The sequence below is a fragment of the Haliotis rufescens genome, unplaced genomic scaffold (genome assembly GCF_023055435.1).
Source record: "Haliotis rufescens isolate VD_foot unplaced genomic scaffold, xgHalRufe1.0.p SCAF_2, whole genome shotgun sequence".
NCBI lineage: Eukaryota > Metazoa > Mollusca > Gastropoda > Lepetellida > Haliotidae > Haliotis > Haliotis rufescens.
Window position 1 is genome coordinate 58,840,442 of NW_025963890.1, and position 13,216 is coordinate 58,853,657.

The 13,216-nt window shown below is 42.7% G+C and overlaps 1 protein-coding gene across 2 annotated transcripts in view; it reads left to right on the forward strand.

Moving 5' to 3' along the window:
• Positions 1-13,216, forward strand: part of LOC124141851 (RB1-inducible coiled-coil protein 1-like) — a 55,795-nt gene that overhangs the window by 13,267 nt on the left and 29,312 nt on the right. Inside the window, exons 5-12 of one of the 2 annotated variants that reach the window (XM_048400262.1) lie at positions 913-933; positions 5,707-5,792; positions 6,263-6,378; positions 7,240-7,326; positions 8,899-9,064; positions 10,341-10,397; positions 11,666-11,836; positions 12,834-13,018. In XM_048400262.1, the coding sequence (XP_048256219.1) occupies positions 913-933; positions 5,707-5,792; positions 6,263-6,378; positions 7,240-7,326; positions 8,899-9,064; positions 10,341-10,397; positions 11,666-11,836; positions 12,834-13,018 (889 nt within the window). The remainder of the gene's footprint in view (positions 1-912; positions 934-5,706; positions 5,793-6,262; positions 6,379-7,239; positions 7,327-8,898; positions 9,065-10,340; positions 10,398-11,665; positions 11,837-12,833; positions 13,019-13,216) is intronic. The other variant, XM_048400263.1, reaches the window with a different exon arrangement.

The window sequence follows — 13,216 nt, forward strand, 5'->3', positions numbered from 1 at the left end:
TGGCTGTACTCCTCACGGGGTGTACAAAATCGCTCCCATTCAAATGTTTATACCATTGAAGAGAAAGATATACCATGATTTTATCAGAATCAGTCATACAGCTCGTATCTGTTGTTTGGAATACCCTCTGTGGACCTTTTCGAGATTGCATGATCAGAAAACACATTCCGACTCTCACCTTGCCAGTCTGGTAAGTGATGCTCTGATTGGTCGGATTGAAGGTCATTCTGACGTGACCCGTAATGGGATGTACACAGATGTTTGTTTAGTGTTAGCAAGAACTAAGAACTAATTTTAATAAGGTTGCACAGTAAATGTCATTATAATGGATATTTATAATATTGGGTATTTTTTATCTCAATTGCCGGTAGGTCACTGGAGAAAATGTAGGTACAACCAATTGCTCTTTCTGGCTTATTTTATGAGATAGTTACACCCAATATCATAATCTGTGCATATAATAATACGTCTATTATAACAGTAAATCATCATGGTTAGTAATCTGGTATCGCAAACTTCAGTGTTTTATTGAAAAAGTTGGTTATGTCATATGTTTGTTCACCTAAATGATACAATGTGTATTTTGACTGAGTATTATATATAACAAGCAATTTTCCCAGAAACCAGGACCCAAGAATGAGCTGTATGCATTATACTCAAGTGTGCGTTATACACAAGAAAATACTCTGTTAAAATTGTTTTTGCCTTATAAAAAGATGTCTGTCCACATGCACCAAGTTGTCAACAATTCTTTTCATTTTTTCTAACAATATCTTTTTGCTGGGAATGATGGGTCAGTCATTGGTAATAATAACACTGTTTTAGTACTAGTGCAACCTTAATTAAAGTAACGTCAGCGACAAGGTAACTACATAGAAGACAGTAACCTAACTGTGTATCTATCACCTGTAGGTACTCGCTCTGAGAGACCAGGTAAGTGTGCTATTGTTCTTGTCATGGTGACTCACCGGTGATAAGCTATCCACATCCTAATCAGAGTGTTTCAAAACTGCCCTGAAAACCAAGACCCAAAACATTCGAGTCGAAGCTGTGTAAACAATATACAGTTATAGTGATTTCTTTTTGTCATATTTCTTTTTTCTCTATTTTTTTACATCTGTAAGAATTTGTTTCTTTTGTCTGTTTTCCAAATCCCTGTACGACTAATGTCATATCTATACATGTATATGTTATTGTATTTTTGTAGCTTAAGTTGAAAAGGAAACCCCATTATTAGTCTGAAAATTAATTTGCGGAACCAAAGGAGATCAGGAATTGTTGTTGTAAACATGTATAGATAGCTCAAAGTAATTTGAAGTCTTCCTTTATATGTGTCTTGATTTGGAACACTTTGGTTAATGGGATAAATATGGTAGGAACTGATCACTGTTTTACCATATTTATCTAAAGCGTATGTAATTCTAAACCATTAGAATTCAGACTCTTTGTCCTTGACCTTGTATAGGTATCGTAAACTCATATTTTCACTTGTCTTAATACTGAGTGTCAAATTCAGTATTTGCAAGAGTTTTTAAAAAATATTTTATCTTCATTTTCTTTAATGCTTGGGCATTGCAGAGGCTCTTACTCATGGCTCCCACGAAGAAATTGGATAAATATTTCTATCACAGAATTTCCAGAAAATTAAAAATATAAGCATATGCCAATAAGTTGAGATGTGACATTGATGAATAAGTTCTACAATGAACAACAGGAATGTAAAATTTGTAGAAAATAGCCAAAACATTCCTCTAAGTTTGGGAAAATCACAAGTTTTCTGAAAATACATGTGAAGTGGGAACCATGTCACTGCTTGCTGTTTACATAGGTTTCATTCTACGTTCATCAGACTAATCCAACATGGTCAACCTTCATGATTTAGGTAATACAAATTGAGGTGGTGAGGCCTCCAACAGGGGAATATTTCATCATGACAATGATGAGTGAGGGTACGCCTTTAGATGAAAGCAGAATGAGATTATGAAACTACTTTCTATCAGCTGACTTTCTCAAGGTCCAAGCACGGACTTGTATAACGGTTATATAGGTCCGTGGTCCAAGTTACATTGTAGCAGTCTGTATCTTTAGCCACAAGTATGAAATATGTGCCTACAAAATCTATTTCAGCCATTATTCAGATAAAAGCCTTCAAAAGGGCAAGTTTAGCTAGTTTAGGCACAGACTGATGTATAAACTGTATGAGACACAGCACAAGTATATTTTGCAGGGAAATACGATACAGGCAGTGCAAGATTATATCCCACCCTTTCTGCAGATCCATGAAAGTTTATATAGTAGTATGTTGACCAGTATGTTGAACATAGTTTTGGAGAATGTTTTCCAGAACTATTGTTGATTTTTGAGGACCGCTTCAACAGAAAATGTCCCCAGCATCCCATGCTTGTAGTGAGAGCTGATGTAGAGGGGTATGGAGTGGTCCCAACATGCTCATTGTGTGAATGGCTGTGTGTCAGTGTACTCTCAAGGCCAGGGTGCTTGCTCCTGCCATCAGTCACTAGTCTGCTGGGCCCAGGCTCCATTATTTGCAGACAGTGGTGATGTAGCTGGAAGATTGACTGCAGTGTGAAATCATTGACTCACACAGTTGATACTCTCTGATAGTGAAACATGGAGTGCTATGACATGGACCTCCTGTTTGATTTAGATGTCTACTAACTCAAAGGACCACCTCCATGGTCTAGTGGTAGAGCGTGCGCCCGGAGAGCGGAAGGACCGGGGTTCGATCCCTGGCAGCATCATACCAAAAGACGTTAAAAGATGGTACTTGTTGTTACCCTGTCTGGCGCTCGGCACTAAGGGGATAAATCAAGGACTGGTCGACTCGGAGACAGTATACTGTGTCTGAGTGGGGTATTCATGTTAAACTGCGGCATGGCATCTCAGTGAGCTAGCACTATAAATCGGCATCAGTCCGGACTAGTACAAGCAGCCACACACACACACGTGCATGCACGTCGCTATATAAGTGCAATAATCTTGGAAGCGACGTTAAACCCAATTTCACCTCACCTCACATCTACTAACTCAAAGAACATCAACCAAGTTCAGACAAATTGCAATGTGACAGTTAAGAATAACTTCCTACTGATAAGTGTGCTGTTAGCTTGTTTCGTTATTGTCTTGCAATATCAAAGTTTGCTAACCCTTTTTTAATAGAAATTCCTGTAGTTAAAAACCTTTGCAGTGTTGCTTGCTGATACTTTCTTCTGCCTCTGTCATGGATGACATCCTAACTTGAAATATGCCATATCTTGCAGAAATATTGTGCATGGATTATAACTTGAGATGAACATATTCAAAGCAAACTCAACCATTTTTCATGTTAGCATGTCGTATCTAATCTTTCAAAACTGTGTCTAGTTTTTGCTAGTTTAGAATATACCATGGCAAAATATCAGCACTCAACAATGATATCATACAATAGTCTTGAACACCAAGAGCTGCACTTAACTTCAACCCCATCCTAAACATGCTGAAAATATGGCTACAAAGATTCCAATACATAGACATATACAAGGAGTCATGCCTCCTCATCTTGAACTTTGGTTTTTGGTAATAGACATAATTGATCCAGTCTCATACCAAATATCCACCCTTAGCCGACCCAGCCAGGCCCACGTCACCCTCCGATTGAATTGCCTTGAGTCGGTGGCTGCTGTTTGTATCTATTTCTGCATCTTGTGTGTTATCTTTCTGAGATTTGGATGTCATGTAACGATCATAAGATACCATGACTAGGCTAGAAGCAGGCATCGTAAGCTATACTTGGCATGTTACATATGGTGTTATGACTTCATTTTAAAACAGAATAAAATGTTATGATGTCAGTCCGTGAGGTTGCCAGGTACAGTGTATGCAGGAAGATGTGGACTTGGGATTGGAAAGAGAAAATACCTATCTGTAAAGTTTGACACAGTATTACGGGATTACAGTATTATGATAATAAGGCTATGAAACTAGGTTTGGTTCTCAGATATCTGTTCTTCAATCAAACTACCCCTAATTCTCTGTGGTGTGGATGTGTGAAGCCCATTTCTGGTGTCCCCCGCCGTGATATTGCTGGAATATTGCTAAAAGCGGCGTAAAACCATACTCACTCACTCACTCACTCACTCACTCACTCTGTGGTGTGGTGGAATAGCTCATCACGCTAAAGGCCCCACGTTGGTACAATGTATGAAGCCTATTTCTAGTGTCCCTGCCATGATATTGCTGGAATAATCTCTAATGGGGCCACTAAGAATCTGATTCAGTAAATGAAACTACAGGTGTGTGCCCTATTTTCAGTAGGTCTGCAGCCTCCTCTCCGTCCCATCCCCTCCCCTCCCTCCAGCACCTGTCCTGATGTTGTAGCCCTAATGTAGTTAAACACTCCAGTGGGAAAAGCTGAGTGTGATAGAGACGTAGGTCTGCAGCCTCCCCTCCCTCCAGCACCTGTCCTGATGTTGTAGCCCTAATGTAGTTAAACACTCCAGTGGGAAAAGCTGAGTGTGTGATAGAGAGATAGGTCTGCAGCCTTCCTTCTCTCCAGCACCTGTCCTGATGTTGTAGCCCTAATGTAGTTAAACACTCCAGTGGGAAAAGCTGAGTGTGATAGAGACGTAGGTCTGCAAACTCCCCTCCCTCCAGCACCTGTCCTGATGTTGTAGCCCTAATGTAGTTAAACACTCCAGTGGGAAAAGCTGAGTGTGATAGAGACGTAGGTCTGCAGCCTCCCCTCCCTCCAGCACCTGTCCTGATGTTGTAGCCCTAATGTAGTTAAACACTCCAGTGGGAAAAGCTGAGTGTGATAGAGACGTAGGTCTGCAAACTCCCCTCCCTCCAGCACCTGTCCTGATGTTGTAGCCCTAATGTAGTTAAACACTCCAGTGGGAAAAGCTGAGTGTGTGATAGAGACGTAGGTCTGCAAACTCCCCTCCCTCGAGCACCTGTCCTGATGTTGTAGCCCTAATGTAGTTAAACACTCCAGTGGTAAAAGTTAAGTGTGATAGAGACGTAGGTCTGCAGCCTCCCTCCAGCACCTGTCCTGATGTTGTAGCCCTAATGTAGTTAAACACTCCAGTGGGAAAAGCTGAGTGTGATAGAGACGTAGGTCTGAAGCCTCCCCTCCCTCCAGCACCTGTCCTGATGTTGTAGCCCTAATGTAGCTAAACACTCCAGTGGGAAAAGCTGAGTGTGATAGAGACGTAGGTCTGCAGCCTCCCCTCCCTCCAGCACCTGTACTAATGTTGTAGCCCTAATGTAGTTAAACACTCCAGTGGGAAAAGCTGAGTGTGATAGAGACGTAGGTCTGCAGCATCCTTTCTCTCCAGCACCTGTCCTGATGTTGTAGCCCTAATGTAGTTAAACACTCCAGTGGGAAAAGCTAAGTGTGATAGAGACGTAGGTCTGCAGCCTCCCCTCTCTCCAGCACCTGTCCTGATGTTGTAGCCCTAATGTAGTTAAACACTCCAGTGGGAAAAGCTAAGTGTGATAGAGACGTAGGTCTGCAGCCTCCCCTCTCTCCAGCACCTGTCCTGATGTTGTAGCCCTAATGTAGTTAAACACTCCAGTGGGAAAAGCTGAGTGTGATAGAGACGTAGGTCTGCAGCCTCCCCTCTCTCCAGCACCTGTCCTGATGTTGTAGCTGTGTGGACTCCACCTGCCCCTGCTGCTATCAGACTAATCCTGGTGTTTATGTTGCAGATATTGACCTTCAGGGTCAAGTTGAAGGCTCTCTCATCATGCCTCCAGCCTATGAAACAGTTGTGTCTCGGACCCAACTTTCTGTGGTGTGTTTCTCTTCTTGTGTTGATATGAAACCAGTATTGACAACATTTAATGATGCAGGACATTAAGTTACAAATTTACATTTATGTATATATTTTGACAAATGTTATTATTGTGAATTTGTAGTGCAAGTGATATGAAACTATAGGTGTTATTTCAGGAATGCTTGCATAATGTTTGAAATATTATTCTTTTGAACAAGCTTCAGGATGAATTATAGTGATTATTTGTAAATATATCAGGGAAGCTGACCATGTACACAGGTTCTTTTAATACTCATATCCCTTGAACTGTGACAAAAAGTCTTCTGAAAATTGTTATACTCAAATATTTGAGGAAACCTATATGATTAATCTAACAGCTATTGAAGCAATTGTTAGTTTTTTTCAAAATGCTTATTTGTGTTAATGAAGTACTGTAATGGTACCTTGTACTTATGTATTCACTGTTGATGGAACTGATTGTCTTGCAGCAATTTCGGGATGTTGATGAGGAGGAGCTGAAGGCGTGTGAGCGCCTCGTCCACGATCAGCATCTACAGCAGCAGGGATGGGCTGCCGTGGTTGCAAACCTCGAGGACATCACCAGGTACACAGTTGTCTCAGTTGTCTCCCCTGTATTTTATTTTCCTACTTGTTATTTCAGACATTAAACATTCAAATTCAAATTAAAAAAGATTCATGTAAATCATGTTGACCCTCCTTGCCTTGTTTCACTTGAGAATATAAAAACAAGGATTATCCTGAAATGATTCTCTTGAGCTATGGTTGGACAGTTATTGTGTTGGAACAAAATAGGTTCATAGGTCGGATTGTGTGTCAATTGTTGAGACAATGTTTGCTATTGATTCATATCTGAAATAGCCATCCACATTTAGTGGATAAAACAAGCACTGGTCGGTCTGAGTCAGTATAATGCGTATCAGTGGTGTATGCATGTTAAGCTGGGATATGGTATCTGAGTGAACAAGCACAATACAACTATCATTAGTCCATATCAGCATACAGCCACACACACGCAAACACAGACACAATGCGGTTATAAAACTGCTGTAACAAGACGTTTGAACCCATTTCAACCCATATCATCATATTGAAACATATCTTATGACTTAAACTTTCTCAATGATGTGATGAATGTCAGTGGAATATGATTCTATGTATGTATCTGAAAGGAGCAATTGCATACAAAATATGATCATGTTGATAATTATGATTATCACTTAATTTTGTATTTTGCTTTCCTTGGTAACATGGGGCGGTCGGGTAGCCTAGTGGTTAAAGCGTTCGCTCGTCACGCCGAAGACCCGGGTTCGATTCCCGACATGGGTACAATGTGTGGAGCCCATTTCTGGTGTCCCCCGCTGTGATATTGCTGGAATATTGCTAAAAGCGGCGTAAAACCATACTCACTCACTCCTTGGTAACATGCACCTCTATTTGCCTGCAGTGCCCTGAGACAGAGATGGGAGTTGTTTCAGGAGGCTTATGACAACTACCTCACAGACCGCCAGGGGTATCTCAACACACTCGCCAGGTCGGTATTGTTATCAGGGTTTATGACCATTGCAGAATTTATACTGTGTGATAGACATAGCATGCTACCCAAAGAGATGGAAAGTAGTAGTTTTGTTAGTCATAACCAGGGCTTGAAGTTTACCAAGGTCCGCTTGTCCATTAATAGTAACTCCCAGGAAGGACTAGTGACATTGGACTATTAGCATTTCCTTGTGGACTGCCACAGATGGCAACCCTGTTGCAGATAATTTTGCAGGCTAGTGAAAATAATAATTAAGCTCTCACTCTGAATAATATGGGCATTAGACCTTCAACTAGATTGTAAGAAGACAATAATCCTGAATTGAAACATTTGAGGTTTCAAGCTTGGGCATTAGAGTACATGAGCCATGTGGGAGTGTATAGAGCCATGAGGGTGTGTATAGAGCCATGAGGGTGTGTATAGAGCCATGAGGGTGTGTATAGAGCCATGAGGGGGGCATAGAGCCATGAGGGGGGCATAGAGCCATGAGGGGTGTATAGAGCCATGAGGGGTGTATAGAGCCATGAGGGGTGTATAGAGCCATGAGGGGTGTATAGAGCCATGAGGGTGTGTATAGATCTATGAGGGTGTGTATAGAGCCATGAGGGGGGCATAGAGCCATGAAGGTGTATAAAGCTGTGAGGGGTGTATAGAGCCATGAGGGGTGTATAGAGCCCTCAGGGGTGTATAGAGCCATGAGGGGTGTATAGAGCCATGAGGGGTGTATAGAGCCATGAGGGGTGTATAGAGCATGAGAGGTGTATAGAGCCATGAGGGGTGTATAGAGCCATGAGGGGTTTATAGAGCCATGAGGGGTGTATAGAGCCACGAGGGGTGTATAGAGCCATGAGGGGTGTACAGAGCCATGAGGGGGGTATAGAGCCATGAGGGGGTGTATAGAGCCATGAGGGGTGTATAGAGCCAGGAGTTGTGTATAGAGCCATGAGGGGTGTATAGAGCCAAGAGGGGTGTATAGAGCCAGGAGTTGTGTATAGAGCCGTGATGGGTGTATAGAGCCATGAGGGGTGTATAGAGCAACGAGGTGTGGATAGAGCCATGAGGGGGTGTATTAAGACGTGAGGGGTGTATTGAGCCCTGAGGGGTGTATAGAGCCATGAGGGGTGTATAGAGCAACGAGGTGTGGATAGAGCCATGAGGGGTGAGGGGTGTATAGAGCCATGAGGGGGTGTATTGAGCCGTGAGGGGTGTATAGAACCATGAGGGGGTGTATTGAGCCGTGAGGGGTGTATAGAGCCATGATGGGGTGTATTGAGCCATGAGGGGTGTATAGAGCCGTGAGGGGTGTATAGAGCCGTGAGGGGTGTATAGAGCCATGGGGGGTGTATAGAGCCATGAGGGGGGTATAGAGTCGTGAGGGGTGTATAGAGTCGTGAGGGGTGTATAGAGCCATGAGGGGGTGTATTAAGACGTGAGGGGTGTATTGAGCCCGGAGGGGTGTATAGAGCCATGAGGGGTGTATAGAGCAACGAGGTGTGGATAGAGCCATGAGGGGTAGGGGTGTTTAGAGCATCAAGGCTTGTATAACTGATCTGTTGTATATTGCTGCAGTATTGGCCAGTCCCTGGAGCTCCTTACCAAGATCCCACTGTTGACCTGTCTGAGTACACCCCTGGGGCTGGCCATGTCCTACCCTCACGACCCCAGCAACCCAATCGCAGCTGACAACATGGAGCTGGCACAGTGTAAAACTCTCTTTGAGTGGATCAGCTCCCAGGTGAGTTACTCGTACAAACACTAAAAAGTTGTTTCAACTCACAACAATTGTATATGCCATGAGCGACACTGTTGGCCTTCCTCCCATACTTAGAAGCCATGAACAAGTGTTCAAAGTTGTGGACAATCTAAACACACGGTTAACATTGACATGATATAAACATTATTTTGTGACAAATAACCATGTTAAACGGACAGAAATATTCAACATGAGGCATCATTGTCATGATAGTGGGGACTCACTGGTATGGCAACCTGACTGAAACATGGTTACTGTGCACTCAGTCATATTTTGACCTATAGGGTTAGGAATAACCGAGTTCACAAAGATCATGGGTGTGTTGCAAAGCGTGAGTCGCTTGCAATCGATGTACAGCGACTCGCCTTACAACAGTGCGCTAACTTTCAACCACACTGCAAAACAATCGCTGGCTGAGTTTGCTTCGTTCTCAAACTAAAATGGTGGCTGACATTGACAGCGGAACAAAATATTCTTGACTGGATCAACGAGAATGAGCAAAGGTAGCTAACACCACATCATCCTCAGTCTGCTCCCCATCTTCTAGTCTAGAGCCTCTTCTATTACATTCTTCTACGTCAAGGCAACTAAGCTGTAGCTGTGCCGCCATTTCAGAAGAGTGCGCAAATACTTTGAACTGTTGCGACCCCGGGATGAGCGATAAAGTTGCTTTCTCTAAGCGATTTGTGGCTTGCAACGTGCCCCATATGTGCACTGGAGGGTAGTAAATTTGGACTCGTCCCAGCTCTAGTATGACCCACATGCTTGTATTATAATGTCTATGTGTGTGACTGTGTTACAAGGTGTGTATATGTTACAGGACCCCAAGCCCTAGAATGACCCACATACTTGTATAATAATGTCTATGTGTGTGACTGTGTTACAAGGTATGTATATGTTACAGGACCCCCAGCCCTAGTATGACCCACATTCTTGTATAATAATGTCTATGTGTGTGACTGTGTTACAAGGTGTGTATATGTTACCATGGTTACAGGACCCCCAGCCCTAGTATGACCCACATACTTGTATAATAATGTCTATGTGTGTGACTGTGTTACAAGCTGTGTATATGTTACCATGGTTACAGGACCCCCAGCCCTAGTATGACCCACATACTTGTATAATAATGTCTATGTGTGTGACTGTGTTACAAGCTGTGTATATGTTACAGGACCCCCAGCCCTAGTATGACCCACATACTTTTATAATAATGTCTATGTGTGTGACTGTGTTACAAGGTGTGTATATGTTACAGGACCCCCAGCACAGTCTACATGACATGGTGGAGCAGTGCCTCAAGGCCGCAGAACAGGTCAGTCACTCACCATGTCTGTAGGCCTTTAGCAAGCTGGCTTCTTCAACACACATATTCATGTTTATTGTATGATGAGTTTGAGTATTACTCGTTGGGATAAACCCAATGGAGAAGAACGGTATCCCGTTATTTATGGATAAATACCGTATTCGATGTAATAAGCGGCTCGCTCTAATAAGCGCCCACAGCGATATTTGCTAATATATTGGCTAGTGAACAATCCCTATTAGCACCCCTCCTGAATGATCAATGTACACAAGACTTAATTATTTGCGTATAATACGCACTCGTGTGTTATATGCACCCTGAATTATGGGCAATAAAATTCTGGAAAAATATATCGGTCGTATATAAACATTTCAGGCTGTCAGCATTAACCACGAAATATCCTTTAACTCTGTTTTTTTCACCAAAATAATATTCTAATAAGAGCCCCTATTTCTTATTTTGAGAGCGCCCTGGGCGCTTATTACATTGAATACGGTATGCAAATATGAAAAGATACTACATTCAGTGTTGACAAACACGGCGTCACCTCTGTCTTTTGGCAATCAAGTCAAAATTGACGATTGGGGACCTGGACAATGTTATTATTATCAAAATGATAGTCTAAAAGTTACTAAAAACGTCAATCAGTTTCTATACCCGTGCTTTTAAGTGTAGGTAGTTCTGTTGGAACTACATTGATCATTGTCAGTGACTATCCGACTGACTCATCACTGACATTGTGACATATTAATATATTTATGCATGCAATCTTTAGATAATGTTTGTGATGGAAATAGAAAGGTTATTATTCTTGCGTGTTTTGACATGTTTGGGGTGGTAAATATATGGCATTAGAGAATACTAAATACAATGTTTTACAATGTTTATTCCTGGTATAGGATATTTACCTTCATAAGACACACTCGCATGATAATCTCTGTTTATCATATAATGGGTAGGTTTCAAACAAACAAAGTCCTATGTGGACAGAGGTAAATATCAAAGGTCAAGTAGGGACTACTTTCAGTATTTATCAACAAACATGGCATCACCCTTGTCATTTGGCGATTGAGTCAGAATTAACCAATGGGAATCTGGAGAAACTACTGGGATAATTGCTATCATTATCAAAAGGAAAGTCTAATATTCTGAAAATCAGTGTCTAACTGTGACGAGCTAAGGCATTTTACAAACAATTTACATTTTACTGACAAATCAGGACACACAAAAGTTTCATCTAGATGCCCATGTAGTGAATGTGTTTGATGTTTGTCCAGTTTGACGAGAAGATCCTCGACACCCTGCACTCCGAGGTGCAGCAGACAATGGAGGCGGTAGACAACTGCAGCATGAAGGAGGTGAAGGGGCTCGAGGACCGACTGTATGGACTCGACCAGTTCATGTCCGGGGCCAGGAAGATAGTGCAGGAACAGGCAGACATGGCCAAGGTAACAGGATGCCTGTATGTGCTGGAGTCAGAGCTTTACATTGATGTGAACACTCCAGGCACAAGTGTGTGCGGGATATAATGGGTCAGATGTTAGACCATATGTTTGGAGTCATTTTGGTTTTGTCAATTTGTGATTGTAGCATCTGGATCTATGGGTTTGGTGGGGTAAAGCGGTTAAAGCACTCACTCACTCACTCACTCACTCACTCACTCACTCACTCACTCACTCACTCACTCACTCACTCACTCACTCACTCACTCACTCACTCACTCACTCACTCACTCACTCACTCACTCACTCACTCACTCACTCACTCACTCACTCACTCACTCACTCACTCACTCACTCACTCACTCACTCACTCACTCACTCACTCACTCACTCACTCACTCACTCACTCACTCACTCACTCACTCACTCACTCACTCACTCACTCACTCACTCACTCACTCACTCACTCACTCACTCACTCACTCACTCACTCACTCACTCACTCACTCACTCACTCACTCACTCACTCACTCACTCACTCACTCACTCACTCACTCACTCACTCACTCACTCACTCACTCACTCACTCACTCACTCACTCACTCACTCTGGATCTATTTCTCTGCTTAATAAAGTGGTCAACATCAATAGGATGTTACCATGAGCTCTCCTATCACATTAAGCTGACATGCCTTTGATGTGCACTTCTCCAAATGGCAGTACACCAAGGGGATTCGTGGTTAGAATAGGTCCCTAGCAACCTCTGCTGGTCAACCCAATGGATCACAAATTCAGGCTAGGTGACAAAGTGATTACGTGTCCTTTTACCCCAACGGTGTGAATCGTTGCTCACAATATCAATCACAGATCTGTCTGGTCCAGATTCCATTATTAACGGGCTTCTGTCACATAGCTGGAATATTGCTGAGTGCAGCGGACAAACAAAGGGGCATTAGTCCCAACTCCCTCACACTACAGCTTGTCAGTGATGTGTTTTTTGCAGGGATTTGTCCAGAACCAGAACCGAGTGAGCAACCTGCGGGACAACTCCATCCTGCCGGACCTGTGTGCCAGTCACAAGAAGCAGCTGGTGGTGATGCTCAACAACCACAAGAAACTCCGCGACATCAAGAAGAAGTGTCGCATGGCCAAGGAGGAGCTCTCAATCAACCTCCACACCAGACTCAGGTACACAGGGAGGCGGTGGACAGTGGGAGGTTATGGGAACTTCTTTTCAATCTCGTGACATTTTCGGCTGTTGCTTTTGCTGTCATCCTGTGGGATAACTTTGGAGTCTACTAACCTGAACTTGTCCTTTGGCATTGTTGGTTGGTTATGAATTAATGTTATCATAATGATTATTATGAGCAAGGTTTACAAGACTTG